The sequence below is a fragment of the Alternaria triticimaculans genome (genome assembly GCF_023758025.1).
Source record: "Alternaria triticimaculans strain BMP 0046 chromosome Unknown scaffold_1, whole genome shotgun sequence".
Lineage (NCBI taxonomy): Eukaryota > Fungi > Ascomycota > Dothideomycetes > Pleosporales > Pleosporaceae > Alternaria > Alternaria triticimaculans.
In genome coordinates, this window is record NW_026055958.1 from 4,155,689 (window position 1) to 4,171,435 (window position 15,747).

The 15,747-nt window shown below is 52.3% G+C and overlaps 5 protein-coding genes across 5 annotated transcripts; 2 read left to right on the forward strand and 3 right to left on the reverse strand.

Annotated features, from left to right (window-relative positions):
* Nucleotides 1-350: 350 nt before the first annotated feature.
* Nucleotides 351-3,380, forward strand: J4E78_001375 (uncharacterized protein; the record flags this gene model as incomplete). Its single annotated transcript, XM_049362034.1, has 5 exons — nucleotides 351-361; nucleotides 416-449; nucleotides 497-614; nucleotides 666-940; nucleotides 2,358-3,380. 5 exons carry the CDS (start codon nucleotides 351-353, stop codon nucleotides 3,378-3,380), a joined length of 1,461 nt encoding a protein of 486 aa, XP_049227317.1.
* Nucleotides 3,381-3,826: 446 nt separating this feature from the next.
* Nucleotides 3,827-5,500, reverse strand: J4E78_001376 (uncharacterized protein; the record flags this gene model as incomplete). The annotated part of the gene is made up of 6 exons (XM_049362035.1): nucleotides 3,827-4,035; nucleotides 4,106-4,284; nucleotides 4,349-4,569; nucleotides 4,624-5,127; nucleotides 5,226-5,373; nucleotides 5,427-5,500. 6 exons carry the CDS (start codon nucleotides 5,498-5,500, stop codon nucleotides 3,827-3,829), a joined length of 1,335 nt encoding a protein of 444 aa, XP_049227318.1.
* Nucleotides 5,501-6,515: 1,015 nt separating this feature from the next.
* J4E78_001377 (uncharacterized protein) lies at nucleotides 6,516-7,619 on the forward strand (the record flags this gene model as incomplete). The annotated part of the gene is made up of 1 exon (XM_049362036.1): nucleotides 6,516-7,619. The coding sequence occupies one exon, from the start codon at nucleotides 6,516-6,518 to the stop codon at nucleotides 7,617-7,619; it is 1,104 nt and encodes a 367-aa protein (XP_049227319.1).
* Nucleotides 7,620-11,521: 3,902 nt separating this feature from the next.
* On the reverse strand, nucleotides 11,522-12,986 carry GEL1_2 (beta-glucanosyltransferase; the record flags this gene model as incomplete). The annotated part of the gene is made up of 3 exons (XM_049362037.1): nucleotides 11,522-12,122; nucleotides 12,171-12,831; nucleotides 12,881-12,986. 3 exons carry the CDS (start codon nucleotides 12,984-12,986, stop codon nucleotides 11,522-11,524), a joined length of 1,368 nt encoding a protein of 455 aa, XP_049227320.1.
* A 1,423-nt stretch (nucleotides 12,987-14,409) lies between these two features.
* On the reverse strand, nucleotides 14,410-15,631 carry J4E78_001379 (uncharacterized protein; the record flags this gene model as incomplete). Its single annotated transcript, XM_049362038.1, has 3 exons — nucleotides 14,410-14,757; nucleotides 14,811-15,455; nucleotides 15,509-15,631. The coding sequence occupies 3 exons, from the start codon at nucleotides 15,629-15,631 to the stop codon at nucleotides 14,410-14,412; spliced, it is 1,116 nt and encodes a 371-aa protein (XP_049227321.1).
* Between the last annotated feature and the right edge of the window lie 116 nt (nucleotides 15,632-15,747).

Below are 15,747 nucleotides of genomic sequence, written 5' to 3' on the forward strand. Positions count from 1 at the left end.
CCTCCTATATTGTGTAGTGGTGACTCTTCGGGGGCATTCGAGATGCCGATGAAGGGTGAACGTTTGTCAGCGGGTGGGTCGTCTTAGGAGAGCAGTCGCGTCGGATGTGCAGTAGCGCAGATATTTCGAATCGCAAGGCTTTAGGCAATGATTACTAGGAATGGGCCGAGAGTAGAATTGCTGGCGCGCAAATGTCTACTGTCCAGACTTCGATGGTGATAGCGGGGATATGAGGGCGCATTGGCGTCTCAAAGTCGCGGGGCTGGCCTGTGACCGCCGATCGCCGAACCTAACATCTTTCCCCATTGCGCCAGACACAAGCTACCGCCATCTTCTCCTCACACGACACCATGACGATCAAGTAAGATGCACTTCCATACACTGCCCATAACGAAATATAGCGCTAACAGCTCAGGTACCTCATTCTGCTGTCCCGGCAGGGCAAAGTGGTTGGTCCCTCACCCTAGAATCCCTAGTCCCTTGCTGAAGCTCGCAGCGCCTAGCCAAGTGGTTCACCACCCTCGCCCCCAAAGACAAGGCCAAGATTGTCAAAGACGTCTCGCAACTCGTCCTCGCCCGCCGCACCCGCATGTGCAACTTCCTAGAGTACAAAGGTCAGTGGGTCCGGCAGGGGTAAGAGCTTCGCTAGCTCACACTTTCTCCAGACACCAAGATCGTATATCGCCGATATGCCTCGCTCTTCTTCATCGCCGGCTGCGACTCAACCGACAATGAGCTGATCACGCTCGAAATCGTCCACCGCTACGTCGAGCAGATGGACAAGTACTACGGCAACGTCTGCGAGCTCGACATCATCTTCAACTTCCAAAAGGCCTACTTCATCCTGGACGAGCTACTGCTTGCCGGTGAGATGCAAGAGAGCAGCAAAAAGAACGTGCTCCGGTGTATAGGACAGCAAGACAGCCTCGAAGATATGGAGGTGAGTGAGGTGTGATGACTTTCGGGTCTGTTTCGCCGCACGCACCCATAGCGCCAGCTGGCTGACACGCCCTGTCGTCAGGCTGAGGACGATATCGTTACCAAGATTATGTAAAAGTGTACGGAACGCACTGTCGCACCTCACCTTCTGGCCCTCCGTCACCGCCGTCCCAAGAGTTCCCACTGACCGCGCCTGATGGCTTCCAGAACGCGGATGAATTCAAAGGCCGACTTCGAGAGAGCGGCATCTTGTAGACCCGATCCGGCATCCGCATACGAACACACATTGTACGGCGTTATTGGAGTTTGGGGTAGGGCTACGGCACACAGTCGACTGTCACAGCACGGCTCATGCTAAACAACTTTCCAAGGGCAGGCGTCAAGAGCGAAACGATATCACACGGCGCAGGGGTTGGATCATCTGGAGAACGCACTACCTGCCATCCTGCCTTGTAGAGCGGATGGCGGTAGCTGTACTCTATCTACTACAATTCATACACCTCGGACTGGCGGGCTTGCTCGACACAGCTAGGTTTGACACAAGCGGTTCAAGGGCTCGAACGTGATCACACATCATGATATCGAGACTTCACCCTGATAGACTTGACAACTCTCTCTCCCTTTTTTCCTTTTTCCTCATGCTGGTACACTTACCTTATTCATCTAGCTACAGGTCTCCACACCGCCGAGACACTGCGCACCTGCACTTCGTGACAGCAATTGGTTCGGATCAGCGTTTGGTCCTTCATCCAGAACCTTGACATGCATTCATCAAATGATACGTTGCCGAATTCACGTGGATTCATCTCCAGGCATCTTCTATCCTTCACGTGCTCGACCATCAGATGACATGCCCCGCGTACCAGACACACTCGGTATGGCCGCGTACAACTAACATCAACACTCAACACCAGTCGCCTACCCATCCACTCTTATCGGCAGCTGTTGTTGGTTGAGAGGCAGGTTGCGCATCGACCAATCAGGAAGGACGACCCGACACACATGCCGCTGTTAGCTCGGCGACACCGCCAAGCTGACCTTCTCCGCAATCGCGACCACGTCGTTACAGCGACACCGACATCTCACACCACTGCCACGCCCAAGCCATACATATGTCCACTGCCTGCTAGACGATCGTCTGGCCGAACGACAGTACCCTCTCCTCTCCGCAGCCAGCCTAGAGTCGTGTTTACTTGTTGTATCGGTTCGCGCAGGCTACCCCCTCCCGACCACAGCCACACCCACGCCCAGCAGCCACGGCGCGCTGAATCATACCGTATCTCGAAGATTTCGGATCATACGCGAGATATTCTATAATAGGCACTCAGCCCAAACGAGTCCACATCAAGCGCAATGAAGGTAAGTGCTCGATGCGATAAGGCCAGAGTGACGACATAGCTGACCCGGTGGCACCGTAGTACCTCGATTTGTGCGCCCTCCACGAGGTCAACCTCGCCCTCAACTTCGACACACAAGACACAGCAATCATCGGCGGATGCGATCTCTGGACGATTAAAGCAGCGGGAAGCGACAAGAAGTTGTACAAGCGCATCGAGAGGACGCTCGAGGAGCGGCACAAGGACCTGCTATCAGCGGTTGCGGGGCTGTCCGAGCAGTCTGCAGCTCAGTTCGCAGACCAACTCGACATCTCCCGAGACACGCCGTTCGGATCCTTCAGCGAAGCAGCAAACCGTCACACCTTCGCATACCTCATCGCGACGCTCAATGCCACACACATCGATTACGACTTCGCGAACACGCTGAACCCCGATGAGTTCCGTCGCGAGACCATCCACAGCTTCATGCACAAGATCGACACTACAATGTACTATCTCCGCCCGCAAGTGTACTCCGCCGGACTACCAGCAGGCGCAGTCACACCGCTTGGGTCGCCGATATGGAGTCCGCGAAGTTGGCACCTGCTCGACACAGAGATGGACATGTCGAGCTGTGAATACTATGCATGGGAGCCGTCAGATGACCCCTTCGCTGATGACGGTGCGATTTGGAGTCACCACTTCTTCCTGTACAACAAGGAGCGGAAGCGAGTCGCATACTTCTATCTCCGTGGGATATCGGCTTTGTCGAACTCACCAAGTGTCGCCATGTCGCTCATGTCAAAATTCAAAGCATCGAAGTACGAGTCCAGTGCGAATGCGGGCAGTAGGAAGCGCGCGGAATACTGGCTCGGCGATCGTGCTAGGAAGGGACTTGAGGCATACGGAGACAGTGATGAGCTCGACAACATGGTCATTGATCACCCCGGTGATGTCGTCGACGCAGAACAACAGCGCTACCTGCCTGCCAGAGACATGAGCATGGACGCCGATTACTACGAGAGCGATGACGACAGCGACGTTGAGTCACTGGTAGACCGAGAGAGGGCCGTGAGTAAGATACGGACGATGAGCGAGGGCATCATTGAGAGGATGGACCTTTGAGCTCCCTGCATCGCCTTCGTAAGGCGTCCCCGCTAACAGCCCCCAAGTCTAGGTCTGCCACTATGATGGCACTCAACATGCCAGGCGGCTGATCACGAACTAATTTTCTTCTTACTTGTTTTGCATGCGGCATTTGAGGCGTTCTGTGGACTTTGCTGCCTGTTTCTACAGTTGTCTGGCATCTCTTCACCGGCTCGTGAGAAGACGACCCTGACTGACACAAGGCGTTACGGTCGGTGGGAGCGACGCGTTCTAACGTCCTTGTTGCATATCGTCTGAGCCTTGAGATACCCCTGATTGTTTTCCTGTTTTCGAGCGTTTTCGTCTGCTTTTGTATGCGTAATCGATAGATCGGGTGGTGATGAGCGGATGAGAGATGTGTTACGTGAGATGTGTGAGAAATCGAGGATATATTTTACATTCCATTACTCCATGTTCGTGTGCTGTTACTGACCAACATCCTTATCCACGCCATACAAAAAGAGTGTCCGTTTCTCCGCCTCAAGCGGAGTCGCTATCCGTCCCCACGCAAACGTCTGGTCCATCTTGCCCTTCCTTCCTACGAAAGCCTTACGATCCATCAGACGTCGCCCCTCCAACCCAAGGACACTGAAAGTAACAATCCATCTGCCTCTTCGAATCCTGAGCCGTACCGCTATCAAATTCATTACACAACGGCCCAGCCCTAGGGTCCCAGCCCCCAACCTTACAATACGTCGGCGCACTCTCATCGTTATCCTTGTTCGTCGCCCACGACTGGCCGCCCAGCGTGAACTGGATGTAATCCTTCTGGTTCTCCGGCGTTACCTCGAGCGTGTTTTCTAGCTTGCTCTTCATCATGAGTGGGTTTCCGGCTCCGGCGACGGTCCGGTCGACGTAGCCGATTTGGGCGCCGGAAACGTCCCTGCAGAAGTAGAAGTACGAAGTCAGTATATGTCTCACGGGCACTTTGTAAAGTCAAAACTTACCACATGGTGATTTCGACGCTGAGGTTTTCGTCGTGCGAGTCGCAGGTTTCGTACTCGTTGACGTGGATGTGGCATTGGCCCGGTTGGTCGGCGTAGGGGGCTACGGGTTCGGGAGTTGGGGTCGGTGTTGGCGTGGGAGTCGGTGTGGGAGTTTGCTCCGGACGCTTTACACCAGGGTCGGTGAAGTCTTTGTCTGGACATTTGTCGGACCAGTATTGCTCCTGGAAATATCTGCTTAGTTTGTGCTGTATATATTCAGGATGTCGAAAACTTACTGCACCGTTGAAGGCGTAACTCTGGGCATTATTGAGCTTGTCATCATCGTCAAGGTTGAAGCAATTGACAGAAGTTATGGCGTTATCAATGATACCACCGATCCTGTCGTCGGCCACAAAGTCGTAGTGCGTGAACTCGTGTAGCATGACAAAAGACAGCGTCCTCGCCGTGTTGTCGATGTAGTCTCGCTTGAAATCGGCACATTCAGTCTCCGAATTTTGCTTCAGGGCAATTGCTTTGGGACACAGGTGGAAGTGTCCATCCGTGGGAGTTGTGTACGCGAACCAACCGTCTTTCTCACAATGGTCGCCGAAGTCGGAACGCTCAAGGACCATTTTCTTAATGGTTTCCGTAGCCGAGTCTGCTGTGGTGTCGTACATGTTTGCCATGGTCTTTTGAATGGCTTCTGTGTCGTCTGCATCTTGCTTGCCGAAGAAGCGTTTGAAGTGCACGTTGTCGGGAGCGCCTCCGGCAGCCGTAATGCCTGCTTTGGCTAAGTCTGCCTAAATCGTCGAAGAGTTCTCAGCCATGCGCTCATTGTGAAATAGAGAAAAGTTGAAAAAAGAAACGGAGGTTGCTCTTCATGTGATAGATTACGTACCCATTGCTTGAAAGCTTCGTGTATCTTTTGCCCATCTTTCTTTTGGTCTTCATCGTCGGCGTCCCAGCCAAGCCACTGAAATTCGTTGGGGAGTGCATCGCCATAGGGGTAGGACACAGGATCTGCCCGCTTCACAGCGTGCACCTTTCTACGAAAGGTCAGTTCTGCATGATCGACAGATATGAAAGAGGTGTGACTGACCCATTGATGGGCTTAGCGGAGGTAAGTCCATTGATTGAGAGTACTATGGCAAGGATGCTCAGATTGCGGTACATTTTCGTGATGTCAGGATGTATTTAAGCTGGGTAGAAGTCGGTCTGTGGTATGATCAAGAGTCCAGTGTACAGAATGCCAGTGCTTTATACACATCCATTGGGGCTGTTTCGACTCCGTCAGATGGCGTACATCAACAACATACAACCTTCATAGAGACCAGAGTACGCCTGAATCCACGGAATAACACTGCCTTGCCTCAGGACTTTGGGGCCCTCTCGGGCCCTCGGAATTTCCGATCATGTAGAAGGATCTCGAGAGTGTCTTGAACGACTCCTCTCAATACATGGGAATGACGATTGTTAGAGACATTTGCCGTGGGGCTGGACAAGATGATCGACCGAGACGAGGGAACAGAGAGGATACAACGTCATGTCAATCTGCCTGATGCCTCTCTTGGGGCCAAGTGGCTATGACTTGGAATCCGCACAGATCGTCTTCGAACTTGAACCCGCAGCAGTTGCCCGGCATCTAGGTATAAAAAACCATCGTTGTTTCAGTTCGATCGTGATAGAACATGGTGTCCAAGGCAGAATCAAGGAACTATCGCCCCCCTGTACAACGCGGTCGTTTTGTTCTGGGGCGGCTTACTTTCTACATTGCCATGTAGCCTTAGTAATCGGTCCAACGAACTCTTCAGAAAACAGGCGGCCCGGGTCCTTTGACTACGTACAGCCATGATTACGGTACGGCGCGTAGAGACCTCGGGAGGTGATACTCCACGATGGCTAAGTCGTCACCTCGCCCCGTAAGCATCCCCATTTCGCCTTGCGCCTTCGTAAATGTTTCATTGGGGGGCGGAATGGAAAGAATTACTGCGCATGTTCAATGCGACGAACGAGAACAAGGTCTGGGGCGGTTTGGTGACGCCCGACCAGAGACTAGCGCCATTGACGTCACATCACCATGGGTGCCTGGGTAGGCAAAACCACCTACACATCGTTCCTTATATTCGTCGCGACTGCATCAAAAAACCGAGGAAGTTGATAGCAGAGATCTGGTAACGCGATTATCGTTATGGCTCCTTCCATATCTTTCACTCTTTACACCAGTGCGTTCTGCTACGTTGACTGCAACGATACGTTCGACATCAGCCTTGTACGCAATGTCGACTACCACTCTAAATTCACCATCGACACCAAACACACCATCTTTGATCCTGAGGCGGCATTTTCCAAGGACTTGTTCGAAATCGTCGATGCAGAGACTGGTGAAAGTGTGAACTACCTGCCTTCCAGCACTGCTAATCAAGACATTGAACGACGACTTTTCATATTGGACCCCGAAAAGCTCGACAGCTATACCATGTGGTCGACTCGTCCAGGCACTACCGTGTCGAATCCCATGCCCTATTCCTTCGATCCATCCTCGTTCGTAGCGGGGAAATCGTATACCATCCGTCTCCGGTCTCACGGCATAACGACATGGTACGCTGGTGAGCATCGTGACCCAGCCAATTTACCCGAGCCGGAAACAGAAAGCATACCGCAACCATCTCCGCCACTGCCTAGCTACACCTTCAAAGCCCTTGCGACGGTTCCAAAACCTCCGCCTATCCGACCGGCCATCCTCACTTCAACCGACACGATATCTGTCTCAGGCAACCCACCATGCACCATCACCCTCGCCTGGCGTCTAGATACTTCACGCTCCGACATCTCAATCACAAAAGGTATTGCCGTCCTACGCTCCATCCCCCACGGCCGCAACAAAGCCAGCGTCGAACTCCGGGACCTCAAAACCGGAAAGAAGCGCGGCCCCATGAAAGGCTACAGCCCTCCCGACGCAGACGTAGAAGGCGAAACTGATCCTTTCCCGCCCAACGAGACCGAACTTCTCGTTTTCGATGACAGCGAGACTGTGCATGAGAGGAGCTACACCCTGATTTCTGATCCCGAGGAAGCGGGGATTTGGGGGTCAGATACGAGGTTGTTGAAGGTGGGAGAGGAGGATGGGAGGTATGGGGTTGGCGTGCTGAAAGGGGATTGGGCTTGGGTTAGCAGGGAAGAGGTTGGGGAGGAGGTTTGGGGGGATCGGGAGAGGTTGAGGGGGGAGTTGGGGAAGGTGCCTATGAGGAAGTGGAGGGCGGATGAGGTTAAGGTTGTTGGGGTTGTTGAGTAAATGGATGATGGGCGATGAGCGGTGGGCTGTCGCGTTTGAGGTAAATGATTTTCAGAAGGTCAGCGGTTGTTGGTATGTATGTTCATAGTATAGACGACGAATTATCACATGTATTGGAGGACCGTGCCAAAGAGGTAGCCTTGAAAAATTATGAGACGGGCCTTCGACACTATCCGCAGCTAACCGATCTTTCTGACTCCATGAGAGCCACTATAGCCGTTTTTAGTTCCAGGAAGAAAACACACATCACGATAATGCATATGACTTTGAAAGGCTTGAGGGTGCAGGAGACTTGGTCTGCATAACTGATTTTGACATTCGCTTTGTGGTCTTTTATACCTCCCATACTCTTCAGGCAAGCGTCAAATCATCGAACTTGACGTTACCAGATTCCAGCAAATCCGTGATCGAGATTCCAATAACATATTCGATGTTATGCACAAAGATATTTGATTGCTTGTACCATCGAAATTGCGGCGACAAGATTTGAAGAAAAGAGCGGGAACTCAAATATCCTCATGGTGGTGGAGTGCAGTACTCTCATTTCGACCATATGCTTTGTTTCAAAAACAGGATAGCAGCATACTCGTAAGAGTGAAAGCTTAGGACTCTGAATAAAAAGAAATGCTTTGTTTCAAGTAGTTTGGAGGCAGCAATAACATGTCCTAGGAAGGTACAGTTTTTGATTCGAGCTTCAAAAGCAGACATTGAAGCGACACACATAGTTTTCATCTCGACGCCAGACGCATCGAATCTGCAGTCCTTTTTTTGTTGGTACTGTGAAGTAAGTGAGGGTAGAGAAGCATCAAGCTTCAAGCTTATATTTTATACAGCAGCCAGCAAACGTCGGTGCTCATGGGAATACCTAGTCATGACTTGAAGAACTTTCCACTTCGCCGACTCAGCAGAAACCAGCCATTCTGGTAATCCATGCTAGTTTCGGCAGGCCAACAACATAAAGGTGAGACTCTATCATTTTCTGGTGCAGCGGAAGGACATTCGACGGCTTTCATGACTTTTAGGTGGTATCGTATGAAAGATACGCTTTTCGTATTGGGAAGTTGTGGAAGCTCGGGAAGAGCCAGGACATGTAGAAAGCACCTTGTGTTTTTAAAACACATCAATGTCTTGCTGGTATGTTTTTGGTAAGAAGAAGATGGGTAGAGGTGGAAGGAAGTGAGAGCTCGCAGTCCTTGGACTTTATAGACGAGAGAGTACCAAGTGGTGGAACAGGCATTGCCATTATAGCGTGTAGTTTTAGAATTGCCGAAAGGCAGAACATCGAGCATGACTCAAGGCGTTTTGGTAAGCACCAGAAGAGATGTGCGGATAAAGAGGCAAGAAGAGAGTGAGCAACAGGAGCGTATTTATATGCCATCGGGTACTAGACACACTGCCGCCGCAGCCCATATTTTGCTGCAACGTTTGCTTTTTGGTAGCTGCAACGCATGGCGGCTTCATTATCTACGTTTGAGAATTTGCGCCAAACCAGTACAAATAGATTCGAGATCCGCGACTGTGTCGATCATATCCATATCTGGTAGAGGTTTCTTGGTGGTAATGTGTGAAAACATATGGTGATCGAGCGTATGTTTTAGTATGTCGCAACAGAAGACAGGACAGAACATAACGTATGCGATGGTTGATTTTGGTACCAGAATCTCCAGAGTCATATGTATACTCGAGGAGGATTTTGGGAGCGGAGAAGCGGCCATGACTCTGTCTCATACCTTTTTGGGTCAAAGCAGAGGAAGTGTTGGCGAAGGAGTAAAGGACAAAAGAGGGTTTATATAGTAGATCCGAGGTCTCAAGCCAGGAAAACCATCGAACAGTCGTGAGAGTATTTTGCAGGCAGCGCGCCACTTATCGAAAATAAAGGTCGGCAATGTCTGCGACATGAGGTGTATGCACTCGGCTTTTAGTAATGCCAGCGCAGAGGAGAAAGATCATGTAGACTATGAAGAATCTTTTTTTCTTGTTTCTCGAGGCAGACACAGTCATATACGCTTCGCTGATAGATTTTGGAGAAGAGCAGAGCAAGCCCACATGACTTTTTGAACCAGACTGTTTGATAAACACTCTTTTGAATAGGTAGAGAGTAGAATGATAGAAGTAGGAAGCCAGGAGGAAGACGGTTTATATATGACTACCCCGGCGAGGTGTCCGGAAAAGCATGGGAGCAGTAGATCGTCTTTTGGATGCATGCAACTCGCTAGTTGTGATTTTGTGAAGTAGCTCGGAGGCGAGAAAGAGACATGCCAACCAAGAATTGCTGGTTTTGAAGGAAAGCTGTCTCGCCGCTCATCTTTGGATTGATTGTTGCTTTTCAGAGGACAGACACATTGGCACTCTTGTATAGTGTTTTTGGAAATAGAAGCGGAATGTGTGATAGGGGAGAGGAGAAGAGCAGAAACAGAGTGGGAGACTTTATACACTCTCAGTCGCGTACCCGCTAATAGATCGCGAGCGCGGCCCCAGACACATGGCGTCTTCTTGTTGAGGATTCTGGACTTGCTTCACAGCACAACGATGCCGCATAGAATTTCCCCATCTTCTCTTGAGTATTTTCGAGAAAGCTCATGTAGCTGCTCAACCCAGTCCCATGACATCACAACATAGCCCACTCTTTTTGAACCTCGGAGCGAAGCAGCAGACCGCACATATGCCAGATAATTTGTCTTTTTGAGTGCTGGAGCCACAGAACCATCTATCGGTAGCCCGTTGTTTTTGGAAGAAAGAGCAAAGCAGGACCATAGGCCATAGCCTTCTGTTTTTGGTAAATGAAGAAGTAAGTTGGTGTACAAGAGACAAGTCCAGAAAGCGAAGTATTTATACGGCTTGATCGCCTCGAAAGCATGGGATTAAGTCTTGACGTCTTCCACCGCACATACTCCAGCTCGTTGTTAGTCTTGGAAAAGAGACACGCGCATATGCTTTGAAGTTGCGATTTTCGGAAGGAGAGAAACACCCATGGGTGTCGTGTTCTCAAATTTTTGGTAAAAACGAATGTAATTGTGTAGATAGCAAGACAACAACTCCGGCGTGAGAAAGGTGACTTTCATACCTCATCTCTCAGTCTTCTCGCGCCGCATAATGTTTTGATCAAGTCCACAGAGTCCGACGGAAAAAGACATGTAGTGAACATTGTAGTTTTTGGAAACGCACCGCACAGTCATGAAATGTTTGGAGTAGATTTTTGAAGAAGACGCAGAGCCATGTGGTTGTTGACAGTGTGTTTTTGGAGTAAAATGTAGAAAGGGTAGTTTTAGGCGCAACTCTCATACGATAGTCGAATCGAATTTTGAGAGGGCGCGCGACGACGGCTTGGAATCATAGCATTCCCATGCTGCGATTTGAACCGGCATTTTATAAGGGCGGGCAGCAGATGTGTTTTGGTAATGGTAGCTCAGAAGAAAGAGGCACACATGAGTCGCACCTTGTCGTTTTTAGGACAAAAGCGGAAACATGACACTCGAGGCGCGGGCATTTGGAAAAGCGAGCTGAGCTCGTGGATGTATAACGGAAGCAGGAGATCAGACCTTCGACATGAATTTATATGCAGACCATGGGGTCAGAGCGCCATGCCGACAACTTACCTTGCCCTAAGTCAACATCAAAGTACCAAGCGCATAACCATCTCAACCACCTTCACAACAAACCAACGTAGTTTTTTCAATGTGTTTGTATTTCCTGATATATACTGAGATACTTGAAACAAAGTGAACAACAAGAAAAAAACATGAGACGCCAGGCCGACAACAAAGTCAACCAACTCCCATCACAAAAGCGTTTCAAAGCCAATGCTACTTGGAAAGGAAGAACCAAATCTATCCCAATAACGTTGCCCGCGCTGGGTCGTTGCATTACATTGAAGAAACACACGCAGCTCTACTGGCAGACTCTTACAAGATGAGAGCACCACCGAAGAGCGAAGAGGCGAGGACAACGGCACCGCAGACGAGGGGAGCGAAGCTGAACTCGGGGCGGATGGAGGCGGCGGCGCCCTCGGAGCCGGAGGGGCTGCTGCCACCGGTAGCAGTGGGGACCTTGCCACCGGAGGTAACAGCACCAGAGCCGGCAGGAGCGAGGTTCTCGTCGGAAGAACCAGCCTGCTGGGAGCCAGAGCCAGAGAGACCAGGGCCGTCACCAGCACCCTTCTTCATGAGGTCGAGGGCACCGGAGGGGACGGCGGGGAGCTCGTCGCTCTTCATGGTGACGTCCCAGGTCTTGGACTGGTCGGGGCAGGTTGCGGGCTGGCCGTCCTTCTTGTAGCCACCGTCGCCGCTGGGGTTCTTGGTGGCGGAGAAAGCGTCCTTGAGGGCGGTGAAGTCAGCGAGCTCCTTGACGGAGTCGCCGTTGATCTCGACGAGACCGTAGTTGGAGTCTTCCTGGGAGTATTCGTAGACGAGACCGCCGGAGTAGACGCCGGTCATGTCGGTGCTGTAGAGCGACTTGACCTCCTCGAACTTTCGGGTTCCCTTGTTGCAACCGTACTCAGAGAGGCTGGGGATGTTAGCTAATAGCCATGTAGTGCGAAGGTGGGAGACTTACAAGATGGGGATGCTGTAGTTGGCAAACTTCTTGACCTTCTGGTCCCAACCAGAGGTGGTGTAGGAGGACGGGTCGCACCAGGAGTAGTCGTTGAAACCGAAGAAGTCGCTGCGGGCGGCATCGTCACCGCAGTTCATGTAGTCGGCCATCTCGTAGCGGTTGCTCTCAACGTCAGCGGCGGAGTAACCAACGGGGATCTTGCGGAGACCGCGGGCGTTCATGTAAGACTTGATGTCACGGGTGACAGCCTTGACGTAGGGAGCGCAGTTGGTGGTCTTGTCGTCGTTGATGACCTCGTTGGCAGAGAAGAACAACAGTGTGTTGTCGTACTTTGCGAACATCTCGACGGTAGCGAAGATGCTCTGGAGGTAGACCTTGTTGTACGACTTCTGGGGCTCGGCGCGGTTGATGGAGTACTTGGGGGTGTTGAGGTCGAGGGCGAGGTAGATACCAGCATCGGCAAGGAGACCCATGCAGGCGTCGTGGTTGGCGCTGTTGTCGACAGTGTAGATGCGGACGGTGTTGATGCCGAGCTCCTTGAACTTCTCAATGTCGCGCTTGCAGCCAGCCTCGTCGGCGATGGGGTCCTTTGCGTCGGAGGCGCCACCGGGCTGGTAGTCGACGCCGCGGATGTAGAAACGCTCGTTGCCAGCAAAGAAAGCTGTGGATGTTAGTACAGACTTGTATCTGTGATGGATGAGTTTACATACCATTTCCCTTGACAGTGACGGGGGTGATGTTGGCCCGCTTCTGGGTGGAGGCGGGGGTTGCAGCAGCGGAGGCCGCAAGGACGGCGGCAATGGCAAAGGTCTTCATGATGGTCGTGTGGGTGTTGATGATAATTACAGTTGAGCGATTGTTATAGCGACTGCGAGGCCGAAGTAAACAAGTAAAATACTTATAAATCCGAAGTAAAGAGCAACTCCCGTGAAACGAGTGTTAGAAGTTGCGATTAGAATAAAGGTGTAAGTAGCAAGAAGCACTTGGAGTCGTGAGATTGAAGAAGGAAGGATTCAACGGGGAACGCAGCAGGTTAAGCAGTCGACTGCGAGGGAGGCGACGCGTCCAATTCCCTAGTGGACTGCGCCTTCCGCCTGTGATAGGCTGCAACCCCGGTGGGGATCGGTCCTGGCTAGGAGACAAGCATGCAAGCAGCGCCAACCCCTGAACAAGCCGCACCAAGCCCACCTCCAAGCAGCCGCCAACGCGCATGAGCCCACCGTCAAGCCTAGCTAAGCAGACTGGCTCGCCGTGGCGATCATGCTTGGACCGACGGCAGTGAAGCGCGCTGAAACACGCGTCCGCCGTCAATCATTCACTGTTTTCTGCTGCGCAGACGCTGGCGATCGGTATCAAACGTCTCAACGCATGCCGCTGCCCATGTCGCGCAGGCGTGATGCCGAAATGACGGCCCACGGCTAAGATTGGATAGACGACGTCATGTGGAGGCATCGTGGGCTGCTGTTGCATCCATGGATCGCATGGCTGGCTGGTCGCTGCTCGCTTCCGAAACGGCGATACTGCCTACGCTGTGCTGTGAAACGAGGTAGTCGGTCCGCGCCTGGCACTGTTTTGACATCACGAGCGGTGAATTTTGGTGAGGCATTTCATTCATTGGCATTTCATCGGCTAATCATCAGCCTCCGTATCTCAAATGCTGGGAGGCGGTTTTCTGGCAGGCTAGTTCGCCATCGTATTATTAGAGCCCTGGCCAGCCTTCTCAACACAACATGTCCAGCCAGCACATCTGGGATCGAGTTCAAGAGCACGCCCTCTCCCCAAACGGATCCCCCGCTGTCTTGCCGCAGCTCTATCGATTATACCTGCGCCAGCCGGTCCAGAATCCCAGTAGCGGTCGAGACTTTCATGTTGGGAACGTAGTCTTTGTTTTACGGGCTTTTTGCCATCATACCACCAGCGCTAAGAACTATTCCTTGCCGACTTCCGTTCGCAAAGGCGCTCGTGTTTCTGGAACCGCCTCGTACCTCACGAACGGGTGTTCTAAAAGTAGACTTTATCTTGCATTGTGTTTACGGCTCGATAGAACCACGCGCATACCTTCAGATACAACCAAGAAAAACCTCCTTTGTATACACATTCGTCACTGCGGAGTGCAGCCCGGATCATTACTAATAATAAGAAAACAACGAGAAGTCATCCACTTCCCTATACAGAAACATAGTGCCAACATGATATCGCATCCTCCTCTTTTCACACCGCCACATGGTCATTACATCCTCTATTTGTCCTTGTTCTTCAATCCAAAGTATAGTCCAAGTACCAGCGCGATAACGGCCAGAATCAGGATGACGGTCAAGAGGATCCACCACTTGAGCCTGCGCGCGCGCCTGGCCGACTTGATGCCTTCGTCGAGCTGCTTGTTCGCATTCTCGGTATCGTCCTTGACTTGTACGGTTTGCTCCTCGGTCCGTTGGATGATCGGTTCTTGGTAGACGACCTGCTCGTTGAGCTGGGTGAAGAGGAGGGCAAGCTCGCCCATGGTCTTCTCGATGCGCTGGATGTCGTTGTGGCGGGCGCGCACGGCGCCAAGGACGCTCGAGGCTTGGCCGCTACGGTTGGACTTGAGCTGCGGATTGTTAGTGACGTATTTCCTGTTTCGTGCGATCTGTGTAAACTTACAGCTTGGGTGAAGATGCCCTCGTCACCCAGATCCGAGTTGGCAATCTCGTTGACCTCGGCATCCGTCGCATCCGGGTTGATGATGCGGTACTGGCGCCCGACAGCCTCGCGATACCTCATGGAGTAGTCTGCCTCCTCTTTCTGGAAGGCCTCGAGCTGTGTCTTAAACGTCCTCTTCAGCGCCTCCACCTGCGTCCTCTTGGTCCGGTCGTTGGGGTCGCGCACGGCATCCCTCTCGAGGAACTTGATCTCGTCCTTGATTTGGGTGTTCCTGATCTGCGTGGCGGTTACGATACTTTCGAGCTCGGCGGTGGAGCGGTTGTCGGGCGACGATAGCATGCGCTGGTGGACGCTTGCAATGGCTTGGATGTCGGATGTGAGCTGGCCGATGCGCCCCTTTGCGCCTTCGATGCGCGCGAAGAAGTCGTCGCGGCTGAGGGGCTGCGGTCCTGGCGCCTCCATGCCCGGGTTTCCGGTCGGCTCGCCGTACGCAGGCATGTTGTTCATGGGCACGTCGGTATGCGGTACGTTGGGTGGTTGTTGGTTTGCGCCGGGTTGCGAATATTGCGATGGCTGCGAATAGTTGGAGTCGCCATGACGTTGGAGGGGCGCCGGCGGGCTGAGCTGCTGGGCCTGGCCGTCATACTGTTTCGTCGCGTCAGTCTTTGAGTTCAGGCGGCGCGGTCGCGACTGCTTACTCCTCCGTCATAGGGGTTGGCTGAGCCGTAGCCGGTGCCTCCATATGGGTTTGATTGCGCGCCGTATCCAGCCTCGGCCTGGCCATACGGGTTGCCGCCGTATTGCTGATAGTTTTGCGACATGTTTGGTGTTGGCTGGGATGGATTGGCAGCGTTGGAGCGATGGTTTCGGAATGCCGCAGTGGAGCTTGAGATGAGCCGCGGAAGCTACGGAATCTTGCGCTGACCGACGGACGTGA